General features: G+C 37.8%; 1 protein-coding gene across 1 annotated transcript in view; it reads right to left on the reverse strand.

Moving 5' to 3' along the window:
• Window positions 1-589: 589 nt before the first annotated feature.
• Window positions 590-16,336, reverse strand: part of LOC102208299 (polypeptide N-acetylgalactosaminyltransferase 10-like) — an 86,536-nt gene continuing 70,789 nt past the window's right edge. Inside the window, exons 8-14 of the mRNA XM_005725444.1 lie at window positions 8,455-8,562; window positions 6,128-6,349; window positions 4,391-4,507; window positions 2,783-2,932; window positions 2,104-2,338; window positions 986-1,201; window positions 590-901 (exon numbers count right to left, since the gene is read on the reverse strand). Coding sequence (XP_005725501.1) covers window positions 2,174-2,338; window positions 2,783-2,932; window positions 4,391-4,507; window positions 6,128-6,349; window positions 8,455-8,562 — 762 coding nt within the window. The 3' untranslated portion in view covers window positions 590-901; window positions 986-1,201; window positions 2,104-2,173. The remainder of the gene's footprint in view (window positions 902-985; window positions 1,202-2,103; window positions 2,339-2,782; window positions 2,933-4,390; window positions 4,508-6,127; window positions 6,350-8,454; window positions 8,563-16,336) is intronic.

The following is a 16,336-nucleotide window of genomic DNA, read 5'->3' on the forward strand; positions in this document are numbered from 1 at the left end:
TCCTGTTAAAAGGGAGTTTTTCCTTCCCACTGTCACCAAAGTGCTTGCTCATAGGGGGTCATTTGATTGTTGGGTTTTTCTCTGTATGTATTATTGTAGGGTCGACCTTACAATATAAAGCGCCTTGAGGCAACTGTTGTTGTGATTTGGCGCTATATAAATAAAATTGAATTGAATTGAATTAAAAGAGTGCACACTGGTTTCTTGCATTTTGTTTAGAAATCAACAATAAAATGATAACGAAACTTTTGGGAGACAGGGCTGTACCCTGAGAATTCCTTTAGCTGTTAGAGAATTGCCAACACATGCAAACAAGCAAAGTGCTCACTTATGTTTTCTGTAAATGGCATAAATATCTGTTGGTTTACAACTGTTAATCAGTACACATGAGAAAACTGCTTAACCTTGCCTCAGTAGTAGTTTAGCATAGCAGAACATTTAATGAAAATATAATTTTAAAAAAGAAGTTTTTACCTGTAATTTACCAGACAACACAAAATACATTTTGAAATGATGTTCACGTAATATTTAGTTTGTTTATAACATTATACAAAAAAGTTCACTTTAAAGTCTTTGTGCCTTTGAAAAAAGTATATTTTTAGTAAATCTACACACTGTGCAGGATTTTGTCCCTCCTCATTTTCTCAAGTTGTGCCTTTAAAGAACTTGGTGCCGTGAGTAAAAAGATAGCATTGACAAAAATATATAAATAAATGAAATAAAAACTGGATAGCTCATCCATTAAATCCAGCATAATCGGCATCAGTATCAGTATTTTTACCGCAGTCAAATGAAGTTTTTTCCTCTTATACATTTTTGAGGTCCAAGTCTTCCATCTTTAAAAGCTCCACATTTTCAGGGTTTCCACAAGGCAGTCAGGTCTCACCATCGTTCTCCCATCCTGACGATAAACAGAATCAAAATATTATCAAAATCACATATTTTATAATAGGCATTTTAAAATGAACTGTGTCTTTGCACTCACTGAGCGTTTCGGGTGCTGGTGCTCAGGCAAGCATTTCCTTCTTTTATCTCCTTTCCCACGACAAGCTTGCGCTTCATGATTGGATTCTGGATGTCACTGCTTGTGGTCCCACCAGCTCTTCAGCTCTCAGGGACTGCACTAGATCACTGTACCACAGGGTATGTCTGGAAAGCTGTGTCTTATTCACTTGTAGCTTTCATTCATACCTTGACAACACTGAAACAAAGGGAAGATATACAGGTTCCATAAATTCTGAGACCATTATAGCTCTATTTAACAGGCTTACTGGGTAATCCTTAAGGAAGTTAAAAAAAAAGCAAACTAGCAAAACATTAATGATAATCGTAATGGTGGTTTCGTGTCTAGTTTCTTCACCGTTGTTAAATATTATTGAAGTTGCATCAGTAAATGTTCATCACACTGGGCGACATGAAATATAAATATTTTTTAAAGGAGTAAACTTCTTTAAAATCAATCATAGGATTAACACACTGCAGGCCACAAAGTCAAAAAGTCACGATTTTTACTTTTAGTGTGAACGGCCATGATTTTGGGTTTGCTTCGCACACTTTACAGTTTAACTGTGAAGTTTTGGCAAATGTTTGCAGGCAGATCAGCATCTTCCATGCAAAGTACATAAGACACCAGCATTATGCTAGAGAACAAAGCTATAGCGAAGAGATTTTCGGTACAGCACCGTATCTTTTTGCAACCAATTTCACCTAGTGAATGCCAGCAACCACTTGCAAACTGGTTGGGGAACACACAGGTTCCTTACTGACTGACGGTTGCCCAGGTGCAGCAAGGTCTGTGTGACCAGGGCTTTATGATTTATGAGCATGTTTTCCTTCTGTAGTGAGCCTTGACCCTGTTGCCTTACACCGGTTATGCTGGCTGCAAACATAACTACTGGAAGCAACACATACAACCTTGTATGGTGTTTTATGTTTATCAGCCAGGCAAGGACCACTTTTAACATAAAAGTATACTCTAAAATGTACTACCAATAATTTCACGAGTCTTCAGGCCACTACAGTAACAGTGTGAGAAATTAAAAAGCAAAGTAATTTGTCCATTTCAAAACAAAATCAAACATCTCTTCCCTCAGAAAGACTCACTTGAACAAAGATGACCTTTGAGTCATGATCATTCTTTTTGGAAGACGTGTCATCTCACTGTTCAGTAAGCTCAGTTGGTGCCCTGGTTGAAGTGCTCCAGCACAGTGGTGTTGGTTCTTTCAAACAACCACAGCTGGCTGAGAGAGGCAGGGTCACACGTGTTCATGAAGACTCGCCGCTCACTCGGACTGCTATCAATACAGCTGTTACTGACGGGATGATACAGACTCTTATCCTGGAGGAAAGATAAACATATACATATTATACAAGAAGCTAACTTCTTCACAGGACATTTATTTCCTTCTTTATACAAAGAGAAAAATCTAATACTCTGTGATTAATACACATTTTAAAGCCTTATACTCCACAACGATTAAACCTATTTCTCAAACTTGTTGGTGTTCTATATGGCATATGTACGCATTACTACCGGCAGGATGTTACACTTTGCTCCTGCAAAATTTAAAGTGTCTATCGACCTTTTACCAGGCACACACTGAAATACTTGACATTTCAATTTTTATTTATTTTTTTATTTTTACTTTGGTGACTTTTTAACAAATATAAAACCTTCCTAAGGCCAGGACAGTTGGAGAGCATTGAATAGGATGAATTAGTAAATACACTAATTTTCTACAAGCAGTGAACTCTAGAATTTCTCTATTTCTGTTCATCATACCTTTCTGTACCGCCAAAGCTGGTTTCCCTTCATGCCGTGACAGTCATACAGGGTGACTGGGCTGCTGTGGGAGATGGCATCAAAGCACAGTTTCCTTGTATGTATGGGGTCACCCACCCGGATATCCTCCCTCCAGCCAAATGTTAACACCTGCAGGGAGCACATCTGAGCTGTAACAACATCTGACTGTCCTTCCTTTGTCTACGTGAAATTTCTACCTTTTTTTCTGTCAGATTGATTTTCTTGTTGAAATTGGGGTTATTATGGTAGTGTTGCAGTGTTACATGGTGTAGAGATAGTAAAGCCGATAAAATAAGCATTTTGGATTTATTTGATTTATACAATAGTTTCTCCACATCAGTGTTCAATCGATCTAGCCCAAATAGTTGGAGGTTACATTTACACTCAGGTCCATAAGTTTGTGGATGATTATACATTTTTTAGTAGTAATGCTGTACAAAACCACAGTACACTTAATCAATTAAGATATACAGTACACATATGAATCACTTCCTTTTGTCACTAAAGTTTTTACTGTCTCACCCATTAAGAATTCATTTCCTATGATCTGTTACCAAATCCAAGTTCAACATTTGGAATCAAATCCAGTTTTTATTTTTATTGAACTTTTGATATTAAAAGAAAAATCTTTTGCCATCCTAAAACATATGGACTGCACCCTATGACCATACAAGCTGCAAAATGTTATGGATGTGATAACTGCACACATTTGGTCACCACATTCTAATTAGAAGTTTTGAAAAAACAAGCTGTTTTTCCACAGGGAAGCATATCACTTTGCAAAAGTTAGAATGAGGTAACTCATTCTCACTCACTCACTCACTCACTATGTGTTAATAGACCTCTCTGCATTGAATCATATCTGATATTATCCTCTTCCACAGCATGTCTTTATCCTGTCTTCCTTCTCTCACCCCAACCGGTCGCAGCAGATGGCCCCGCCCCTCCCTGAGCCTGGTTCTGCCGGAGGTTTCTTCCTGTTAAAAGGGAGTTTTTCCTTCCCACTGTCGGCAAAGTGCTTGCTCATAGGGGGTCATATGATTGTTGGGTTTTTCTCTGTATCTATGAAGTGCCTTGAGGTGACTTTTGTTGTGATTTGGTGCTATATAAATAAAATTGAATTGAATTGAATCAATAGTACTATTAAAATGTATCTCAATTAAGTGATTAGACTTAATTTTGTACAATTATAGGATAAAAATGACAGGGCCAAATGTAATTCAAATATAACAATTTAAATAATGGGACAAATGATCGTTCTTTTGCAGTATAATTTGACACCAACGTCTTTTCTCCACCTGTTAATTTTCTTTTTTATTTGCTGTTTGAATAAAAAAAAAGATTAGCATGACATTAAAAAGGTCCACTTTCTGTCTGTCTGTTTAGTTTTTTTTTCCTCCTTAATATACCTTGTTGGTAAAAACACACTTTCATTAACATGCTACTAAAGTAAGAAAACAAATGAAAATAATTTACCTGAAAAAAAAACAGCTTGTTAACAACCCATCATGTTGCTAGAACATCATCTCAGAGGCTTTAGGATATGAACTGAAAACCCAATAATCTCATTTAAGAGGGTGCCCTTACCTGTCCGTGACTCCACCCCACCTCACCACGGCCTTTCACACAGTTCTCCAAGCGGATGGGGCTCCCTGACACAAAGTGTTTGACCTCCATACACATTCCACTGCCCACATTCTGTATCTGAAAAGCACATATACAACTATGATAAACTGACATAAACCAGAAACCCATAAACATGCTGAGATTACAATACACAGTATAATCTCCGCTCTTAGTCCTACACAAGTAAATCCATACACTGACTGTAGTCAGCAGATTGATTTTCAGTTTTATCTTTTTTCTTAAGTTCTTTTTTGTGCACTTCACATGTAAAGGCTTGGAGGCATTTTTTGCCTTCCAGGAGTGTAACTAGGCACCGATAGGAATTGCAGCTTGTTAAAAATACTAAAAAATAGTGTGTTATTGCAAACGTGTTTCATCACTGTTTCTTGTCTTTTTATACCACTGAGAATTCTTTAGCGCGTACCTCAATCCTTTATACCTTTTTAACAATTCTCATCAGTAATCTATTTTTCTTAAATCAAAAAACCCTCAAAACATTACAAGTTGAAACCAGTAGAAACGATTTTCCTGCCTTAAGCTAGTTTTTCGTGAACTTGTTACAGTCACATAATACATTCATGATGAAATTTTACAGTGAAATTATAGATTTTTGTTAAGTCTGTTGAAAATTTCAAACTTTGGTAATCTGTTCCTAAAAGAAATTATTTTTGGCTTTGGCTGATCATAGGATAGGGTAACTAGAGTTGTTCATATTTCCAACAGCTTTACTTCTGTGGCTTCAGTTTGGGTACATTGAGAGCAGAATCTGAATATTGTGAATACACAAATTTTTCTTTCCATGAAATGAGTTAGCAAAAGAGCCCTAAGGCATGAAACATGATTCCCAGACAACAAACAGGGAACTAGAAGATGACGATATTTTCAAAAGAAAGCTGGAAAAATACTTTGACCTTTTCATTACGCAGAGTTAATTTTCATACATTTTGTAATCATTTTCATCTTGATTTGATATAATTATTCATCTTGCTTTTGCCACGAAAATATTCTCTGCAGCACAACTGAAACATGCTCATTAACTGTCTGTTTTCTGATACTAAATGATTTATTTGAGCAACACACCGCAGTATTATATAATATATCTATTTGAATTTATTTATAGCAGCAGAATACAATTTAGCATCCAGGTTCTGAGCTAATTACTTTCAGCAAATAGTTTGCGTACAAAAATTGGTGAGTGATTAGTAAATATTCCCTTTGTGGCTACAGGCGGATGCTCGGCTATTTAAAGGGGGGTTAATGGATTGGAGAAATAGGGAATTTTGCAGCAGATGTCAGAGGCATGTTAAACATGTATGACCAAGTGCAGCTGGATGTGACTGTGTGGAGTCATGTTCCTTGAGCCAGCTGGTTACAATTGGGGGCTTGTCCGGGATTCTAAATGAAAAATCAAACACGAAACATACCTATGCCTGTATAGTCTCTGGAATTATGAAAACACAATGGGAACAAAGTTGGATTCACAGATGTTTTAAAATGTATTTATTATTTTTTATTATGACATCTACAGTAACTGCAGACGTGTATTCAGTTTAGCGATTCCATATTCATTGTACACACAAAAACCTTTCCAGATGTGTTTTTTCATTTATTTTTTAGTTTGTATCTCTATGCATACATCTATTTATTTAATTTCTCTACATATATGAAAGCAGTTTCATGTACTAATCCAGCTCTTACCTCTCCCCAAGCAGCAGCAGGAGGTTCTACTGGTGGATAGTGTTTGGGAAGATCCCAGGCCACTTCATTCATAAACCACTTAAAGCTTTTACAGTTTAATCGGGTCCTCAGCTCTTTCTGCGCTGTCATGTCACCTGCAGACAGGTGCCGGTACTCAGGTCGACGCTGGTACACATACTCTGCGTATTCGTCCATCCAAACTTCTGCTACACGTTTTAGATTCTGAAATCAAGTTAAAAGGAGTTTCACATGGTTGGATTAATTCTTTAAAATAGTTTTTTGTTAGCAGACAATTCAAATTTCACACAATAGGAACCTCTAACACATTATCAATAATAGGAGTCATAAAAAAGGTTTAAGGGTCCACTTATGAGTAATGCAAACTTTAACATTCCCATTCTCTTCAATTTGTTGTGGCTTTATACTTTAATGCAGCTGTCCCCAATCCCCGGGCCTCGGACCGGTACCAGTCCGTGAGTCGTTTGGTACCAAGCCGCGACAGTTGAGGCTCAGGTGTGAAATGTATGGTTTTCAGGGTTTTTATCGGTTTTCAGCGTTATTTTGTTATCGTTTTTATTGTTAACTCGGTTTTCCACCGTCTTTTCACGTGTGTTATGAATAAACCTTCTTTTTTTTTTGGTACTAGTTTTATTTTGTTGTATTTATCCGCGACACCTTAAAGGCCGGTCCTTGAAAATATTGTCGGGCATAAACCGGTCCGTGGCACAGAAAAGGCTGGGAACTACTGCTTTAATGCATCAACTATGTGTTGTGTCAATGGATTCTGAAGCTGTCTGTGTTTCCACCTGCAAACAAGTACCCTAGTATAGGTCCTTTAGTTCCTGACAGTGAGACCAATTATATGGAGAGCTGCCATGGACTGGTGTGAACTATGTTTACCTAGTGTGCTGGGTTTTTTTTTACTGTATATTTGTCTCTAGGAATCTGCCAAGACAACGGCATTTTATTGCTGTCATTTTTGACCATTGTATTTGAGCTACATATATTGAAACTGACCTATAGAGTGCTCTCTTTGATTCAGCTTTGATTGAAATGATACCTCAACAAACGGGAAAAAAAGAACTATCCGCTTTTATGTAAAGGGTCAGGTGATTCAGGGACATCAACATTTCAATGAAGCTAAGTTAGAGACTGTTCCTCAGAAAAACAAAACAAAGCCAGTTACTTTCAGCTACACACTGAGCTATACCGAGCCATGTTTCAGGCTGAGAGCAGAGGCATACATAATGAATGGTGTTTGGCTACACCTCAGATGATTAAGCACTTTTAGACAATTTCCTATTCTGTGTAGGTGCTGAAAAAAAAATAACAAAAGAACTTAAGCTCATTCTTCACAGTAGCACCTGGAAAGGCTATAAGTTGTAGATAATGGATACCCTGCATATTTCTGCCTCTTGCCTGGTGGTCTTTTATGAGTGAATGCTGAGCAGACTGTAAAGTACACTGAGATGAAAGAGTAGTGTACTTAGCAGAGGATGCAGAAAATACAAACCCTGCACCACTCTGTGTGTGCATGCAAATGTATAGCATGTATGTTTCTGTTTACTTGTTTATTGGGGTTAATTAGCTAAAGGTTCATTTAAAAGGCAGGGATGCATTCAGCTTCACTGCTCAGCGGACTTCAGAGGCACAGAAGTTGCTACAGTGTGTGTGTGTGTGTGTGTGTGTGTGTGTGTGTTTGTACTTTTATGAATACACACTTACACATACACATATCTACTAAAAACATCCCATCTTCCATATAACGTCATAATTAGCAGAGATCCAAAAATCATGTTTCTGTATTGCTTTTAAACCCTGAGTGTGAATACAACAAAACACTAGTTTGTCAAAAATCTGTTTACCTAAATGTTTACTCTTGTTTGAAGCATGCTGGTTGACAGTTAATCATTCATTCCTTATTAAAAATCTTACTGGCAACAATAAGAATTTTTTTAAAGGGTAGGGGGTGGTGAGTGTGAGCAAGCATGTGATGGGATGCACCATAATCCAGATTGAATACTCCTTCTAGTACTCCTTAGGATATTATAGCATTATACTACCATATACTACTGTAATTCAGTAAAATCAGAATTATTAGTCTTTTAAAAAATAAAAAAGGAGCTCCTGGAATGGAAAAAAAGGATTTTCTTTAATTGATCAGGCTTTTTATCTCATTGACTAGTTCTCTACTAGTTTATAGAATACAATAAATTGTTGCTCTATGACTTAAATGTATCAGAAGTAATGTTAGAGCCTGTGTATTTTGCTTTTATAGTATGCAGAAAATCCATCACTGATCCACTGCACATAGTGAGAAGAATTACCTTTGCCAAGCTGATCCCACCAGGCACTTTGTAGGGGACATACTTCCTATAGATGTGTCCTACCCTGGAGCAAGGGATGTCCTCCATCCGACCACCACACATCCACAGCTTCAGAGACACAAAGAGAGGGAAAGAACACTTTCATCTGATGAATCTTTATGGTGTTTAGAAGCTTTGTCCATTTTAAGATTCAAAGAGATGCACAAAGGTAAAGCAAGGTGAAGGAAGGAGATGACGACAGAGATGAGCAGAAGACTGATGGCTGAGCAGAAGGAGGAGTAAGGTACAGTGATTCGAAGAGGCTTATAAATCCTGGGAGACCAACAGGAGAGAGAAGATGTAATAAAGATGAGAGGACAGAGCAGAGGAGGCAGGGGGCACAAAAACAAATTATGCCAAGATGGTGACCTGACTTCACCTAAGAAGGAGGACCAGATGAGAAAAAGTCTTTCTGACAAATCACTGATACAATGCTTATGTTACGACACTATTAGAATATTGTTGGTATTCAAAAAACACAACTGATTTACTAAAACTTCTGCCGTTTTATAGGAAAACAACATTTTTGCTACTTTTTTAATAGCTTTTAAGTACCTTTGTCTGAAGTGTTGTCTGAAGCAAAAACAAAGCATCATTGCTTCTTTTTCTTTTTAGCTGTCTATCTGACATAACAGAGACATTCAACAGTGTGTCTTCATTTTAATCCTCCAGCAATAACAAAGGCAACTGTGATGATTTGCTTACTTGGCTTTCAATGAGGAAAACAGACCATGAGAAGAAAGGGAGGCTATGAAAGGGGCGAGAAATAAAAGAAAGACTTAAATACAGCAGGCAGGATGGAAAATGGGTTTTGTTTTAGCAAAACTAAATGAATAGAAATGAGAAGCTCATTTGAAACATAAGTAAATACTATCAACACAAGTTTGAAGACAGCCAAAGAGAGAGGCAGAGAGAAAGAGTGGTTTGGTGCTGCTGGTCCTGCAAAAAAGTCTGCTAATATGAGACTAAACAGGCTAAACGTGGGGAAAGTTTGACAACTTAGACATGAGCGAAGGAAAAGAACATGTTTTATACATCACTTCTAGTTATACAGACATACATTTCATTAGATTGTGTTTTTTAAATCGTTGAAGGATCGCGGCAAACCCTTTGAATGAACTGAGCCGATCTCTAACTGTAAACCTATTACTACACAGCAGTTCATATGTACAGTGAATCAAATCCCGCAGTGCCAGACGTGTTCCGCTGCTGAAGCCAGTGCATGTCCAGGCCCGTCTGAAGTTTGCCAGAGAGCACATGGATGATACAGCAGAGGATTGGGAGAATGGCATCAGCTCACAACAAAACAAAGTAGAACTTTTTGGTATAAACTCAACTCGTCGTGTTTGGAGGAAGAAGAATACTGAGTTTCATCCCAAGAACACCATACCTACTGTGAAGCATGGGGGTGGAAACATCATGCTATGGGGCTGTTTTTCTGCCAAGGGGACAGGACGACTGATCCGTGTTAAGGACAGAATGAATGGGGCCATGTATCGTGAGATTTTGAGCCAAAACCTCCTTCCATCAGTGAGAACTTTGAAGATGAAACGAGGCTGGGTCTTCCAACATGACAATGATCCAAAACACACCGCCCGGGCAACAAAGGAGTGGCTCCGTAAGAAGCATTTGAAAGTCCTGGAGTGGCCTAGCCAGTCTCCAGACCTCAACCCCATAGAAAATCTGTGGCGGGAGTTGAAAGTCCGTGTTGCTCGGCGACAGCCCCAAAACATCACTGCTCTCGAGAAGATCTGCATGGAGGAATGGGCCAAAATACCAGCTACTGTGTGTGCAAACCTGGTAAAGACCTATAGTAAACGTTTGACCTCTGTTATTGCCAACAAAGGTTATGTTACAAAGTATTGAGTTGTATTTTTGTTATTGACCAAATACTTATTTTCCACCCTGATTTACGAATAAATTCTTTACAAATCCTACCATGTGGATTCATGGATTTTTTTTTCACATTCTGTCTCTCACAGTTGAAGTGTACCTCTGGTGCAAATTACTGACCTCTGTCATCATTTTAGGTGGGGGAACTTGCACAATCGGTGGCTGAATAAATACTTTTTGCCCCACTGTAGATGTGTAGATACAAATCATTTTTTTCTGTAGTTTCCTGAGATGTGTGGCTCAGTGGCTCCCACCCTGCAGAGATGATAACATTGAAACTATAGAGGAACGTAGAGCAGATTGCATCTCAAATGCTGAAGACTGAAATATCAGCTAGTTGTCCTTCCAAGTCATCAAGTGCTGTCAATTCATCAAACCCACAGGCATCTCAAAGATATGCACAGTGTCCTTTGGCACTGAGTTATGGTATTACTCAGACATGTCTCAGTAGCAACATGTCACATATGGATGCTTCTAAAGAATCTCTTGCTGTTACATTTAAATGAACGATTTAATGGCTTTTTTCAAAGTTAATGTTAATGCTGCTAAGGTGTTTATGTAATAAACAAAAAGCTGATCTTTTCTTAAACCTAGCCAGCAACATATGGGGAAGTGAAAACTAAACTTTTAAGCAAATCAAAATAAAACAGAGCAAAAACAGAATTACCTTTGCTGGTGGATCAAAGCACCATGTGCAAATCTGAGATTCTGCCAGATGTTTTTATTGTTGCACAGCTTTTCATATGGCCTGGTCTAGAACCAAAATCAATAAGCTAGCATACACAAACTGTAGACTATGTGAGGAAAAACATTTTTCGAAATGTGGATTTTGAAGTGACCTCACTCTCACTTTATGATTATGAGTTTTTTTTTTTTTGTCCTGTCTACATCCCCTCACCCACAACTGGTCACAGCAGATGGCTGCCCCTCCCTGAGCCTGCTGGTGATTTCTTCCTGCCAAAGGGGGGCTTTTCCTTCCCACTGTCGCCACATGCTTGCTCATTGGGGATTGTCTGACTCTGAGGTTTGCAGCTGAATTACTGTACGGTCTTTACCTTGCAAAAAACTACCTTGAGGCAACTGTTCTTGTGATTTGGTGCCGAACAAATAAAATTTAAGTGAATTTACAGGAGGCAAGGAAAAATAGAAGCCGGTAATTGAATCCCAAATGTTCAAGGAATGTTTAGTGTTTAACTTCAAACAAGTTTGATTATTATTCAAGGATTTTTAGTGATTAAAATACATTAAAAATATTTTTGGTTTCCAATGGATGAATCATTTTCTACGGGCTGCTCTATGAGATTTTTAGCAGTACCTGCATAGCAACACTTTTTTTTTCTTCTAGCAGTTTTTAATATCGCTTTTGCAATACAAGTAGATGAAATACCTATCCCGTAGGAACCGCCATAAAGACATGAATCTATTTGTGTTGGGTTTTAACTTTATGAGACACTAATGTGTGCCAGTGAATTATTGATATACTTTGAATTATTCTGACAGTCTAAAAATATTAAACTGACAATCTGGTTGGCAACAAAAGGTAAATATTTCAGGTTCTGAAAGCAATTAACATAAACCTTGGCACACATGGCTTGAAAGTTGTATTTTGCTTTTCATTATGAAGACGTTCATTAAACATTAACATGTTTAATTGTTTTGCCAACTGCCGTTTCCAAGGGCAGGAATTAACAGTCAAGCTCAAGCCAAAACATAAAACCTACTCTGGCTCTCTATGTCAGGTTCAAACTTTAACCTCCTAAGAACCGAACTCTTCCATGGCATGCATTTTTAATCTCTCTTTGATATTTGGGCTGATTGGGACCCAATGAATGTAAAAATAAAGAATTGCCAGATTTTTCTTTTTTCCTAATTTTTGTTTCTAAGAAAAATGAGAGGCACATATGAGGATATTCATATAAAATTTAGATAGAACGGTAGCAGCATAATGCAAAATTGATTGTTTTGGTCTAAATAACCCAAAATGTGATATCCACATATGTGAACGCCAGGTCCTAGGAGGTTAAACACATTCGGAGCTCAAATTTTAATTAAACTTGCAGACTAAGCTTACAGACATTAAAACAATAAGACAAAACCACTGACTATCTAGAAATCTACAAAGAAAAAGCGCTATCAGGCCAGTTAATGTTCCTCTATAGCAGCTCGACTTTCATTAATGAGGCGTGTAATCTCGTCACATGAAAATGTGTTTCACGGTCCAAGTAACATTAAACTCATATATCGTCCAGGCATGAAGTTCTCATGACCCTGTGCTGTTATCACTGTCACTCTAGTACAGCTAGAGTCTCTCTGCTCACATGAGTGTTCACAGCTCAGTTCAAGAAAAGAAACTACAGAACCACTGAATTCACTCCAAATGCATAAATAAAATATGTTGCTGCAAGAAAAAAAATCCAGCACTGACTTAAAGTGCAACAAGAACTTGAGCTGTCTGTACTCGTGTCCAAGAATAAATAAAACATGAATGCATACAGTTTGATTTTCTTCTGTGTTTCAGTGGCCTGGTCATGTGTTTTGCTTCCACTGCATGAATAATAATGATCTAACAAAATGCTCGCAGCACTAAATCTAAAGTCAGTATACAATAGCATCAATTGCATTTTAATCCTCTGGGACTAGAACAACAATCTGAATGGACTGACCTTGTGTGGTTTTTTTGTTTGTGTGTGTGTGTGTGTGTGTGTGTGTGTGTCAGTGTTGTCTTTCAACAGGATTTTTTATGAGATGCCTTATGAGTCTGGCGTGACACCTGGACTAGATTTACACTAGATGGCATTACCTTGGCATGCTGAGGAACCTCAGAATCGTCTTTGACTGAGATTTGTCCTTTCACTCACACAGCTTCTTTGTTTTTTAGTTGTTTTTTTTTTAAACCTGCACAGCGTTATAAAAATGGGAGCATCCCGTCTCAGGGTAATGCTGAAAAACTAGTCCAAGCATTTGTTACAACTGTAATCTGCTTGCCCTAAACGCACTCTGAAATGCCTTCACTTGATCCAAAACACTGCAGCAAGAGTCTTAAGAAGACCTAGAAAGAGAGCTATTTCCCCAACAGAAGCTTCTTGTCAAAACCAGAATCAAGTTAAATTTGCCCAATCTTATCCTGAAAACCTCACAGTGAGCAGACAAAACAGAACATCCGCTTTTGACATTATTCTTCAACCAACTAGAGGCTGGACCAGGGTCACCTGAACTATTACCTTGCAGGCCTACTATAGATTGCTACAGGGCATCCTGAGCACTTCTCCATCCCTTCCTTTCTCTTACTCTCCATCCATTAGCTGTACGTTTTCTCTGTTCCAAAGTTTGAGTTTTGTCCTGTTTATTATTTTATTTCTATCTATCACTACGTGTTTCCCCAAAGGGATGAGTTATATTTCTGTCTATATTATAGATCTCATCCCTTGAGTTGACTTTTATTGTGATTTTCTGAAATCACAAGTAAATTTAATTGACCAAAGACCAATATAAAAAAAACTATAATAAGCAGGAAGGGGAAAAATCCACATCAAACATAATATGAGCAAATACATATTATTTGATGATGTTGCCGTGGAAACAAGAACCAGAAAGCCAGTGTACTTTTTATTCTTTCAATAAGATGATTTTATCACAGGCAAGGGTAGAAAAGTTAGTCTGTAGCTGTCTATGTCCATCCAGCGCTAAATCCATAAATATGAAATAACATTCTTTTAAAAACTTTTTTTTTTCAATTTATGTTTTTAGAAAAGTTTTACCCTGCCAACTATTTGGAAGTTGGCAAATGTTTTCTTTGAACAAATACCCTTTTTCTGGCTCCATCCATGGAGGTTTAATTATTTCTGCCTCCAGAGCAGCTCTGTCTCCAAATGTTTGCATAAATGAAGCTCGTCCGAAGCAATATAAAGACTCCGCAGTTGGTTTTATGCCTGCACTGTCCCTCTCACCCTCCCTGTGAGGTCACATTGCTTCTGCTCTTTGGGCCTTTATGTTCTGACATTATCTTGGTGTGTGAGCTGGAAATGCTTGGTGTTCCCACACCGCTGTCACCAGGATGGAGCTTTAGATTAACTGTACCACTGAGTAAAGTAATTGTGTTTCACATGCAAGCAGGGCCCGGCTGTCTGTGGGAGCAGCAGTTTGGTTGTAAGGATTAGTATGAGAGCCTGTTAATCTTCTCACCTCAGGAGACTGGCTGTCTGCACTATATCAGCTAATGGGGATCTTAATAAAAAGGAAACCAAATTGAATATCTGAGCATATAAAGTAGACTTAAGAGGCACAGCAAGGCATGCGCTAATAGGAAAAATTAATAGTGATAATCTTGACCAAAATAATAACCTTGGTAAAGGGTATTATCTTAATGATTACTTAAGTTAGACAGAAAACTGTATTAAAACATAAAAGCTGTTCTCACCAGGCTCAGCCCTGGGCCATTGATGGCATTAGTCTAGGCCTATCATTTGTTTCACATGCCCGGCTTCTAATCCTCACCTTTTGTTCAGACCTAAAGACACTCAACTGCAGTACAATCCATCATATTATAGTTTTAAAAATGGATTATACTTTTGCATCATGACGCATGGGTATCCAGGTATAGGTGACCTTGGTTTTTGGAATTAATCAGTCATTCAGAAACCAATTTTATTTCCACCCAGACATCCGTACATCAGTTTTCCTCTTCTTCATCTTCTTATTTTGTATAGTGTTGTCATTTATGGTAAGCATTGGCCAAATTCCTTCTCTTATATTCACAACTTTATGAAGTCACTACAGTGACTTCACCCATTGGTTTCTTGAAATTTAGACCCCAGACGGTTGTTCTTATCATTGTTTTTTGGAGTCAGAAACCAAAAATTTTGACAAATGAGCACATTGCTATAATCTAATTCTAACCAGTAAACCTTAAGTTGAAAGATAAAGCCAGCACAGAAGCGCTAAAAGAATCATTGTCTGACATGGCCATTTACAGCTGGCTCCAAAAGCAGGTAAGTCTCCCCATTTCAGACTCCCAAGGTACTACACCCAACTCAATCAAGATTAAAAAAAGCATGTTTACAGCCTGGTAAACACAATGTTGAGGATTCTGTAGATGCTTTCACCTTTCATAGAAACTATACAGTGTCTTAGTGTTATTTTTAAAAATTATGGGCATATAAACAGCACAAAAAGGAAGGAAATATGTGTTTGGTTGATTATTTCTTTGTAGTAACGGTGCTTCTAATCTGTAACTCACACGAAAACATTGGCGGACTTGTGACAAATGCTGACAAAAGCAATCTGTGACCAGCATGAGGATGAAGTGCCAAGCTGTTGTGGTTGTGAATGTTTCTTCCAGATGCTACTGAGTGAATAAATAAATGAAAACATTTGTAAATTGCCAGTATGTCTTGTTTCTTAAGAGTTCAATAATCCAATCCAGTAAATGACACCCAACAGGAGTCAATAGAATCTTTGATTTGAAGTTTTTCATGGGTGCAACCCACATATTCAAAGCTGCTTCTCAACCCACAAATGCAATTTTCCAAATGAGGTACCATTTAAGGATAATTAGACTGGCGTTAATCAACCAAACACAAATGTCCTTACTTTTGTGCTAAGCTTAGTCAGATGCAGATGTAGTCGAAAGCATAATATATAGTGTATCTAAAGACTATATGTTTTATTAGTTATATTTTTATAATTAAATTGATAAAAATATGAATGAAAACATGAACAAAATCAAGAGGTCCAGTTCAGTGATTGGTTTACACATTCAATTAACAAGGAAAAGAAAACTGCTTTGATCCCAGGAGGAGACACAAATACCTTTGGGGTTGCATCAAGATGGGATAAATCAAAGAAGCTACCCGCTGTGGTGATGCCTTGTGTCTAAAGGGGCAGCCGAAAGTAGTTCTCTTTCACTCAAGTGGCTCAACTTACCGTGGTCTGAACTTACTGTGATACTAAA

The sequence above is a fragment of the Pundamilia nyererei genome, unplaced genomic scaffold, assembly GCF_000239375.1.
Source record: "Pundamilia nyererei isolate P.nyererei 1_Seehausen unplaced genomic scaffold, PunNye1.0 scaffold00015, whole genome shotgun sequence".
NCBI classification, from domain to species: Eukaryota; Metazoa; Chordata; class Actinopteri; order Cichliformes; family Cichlidae; genus Pundamilia; species Pundamilia nyererei.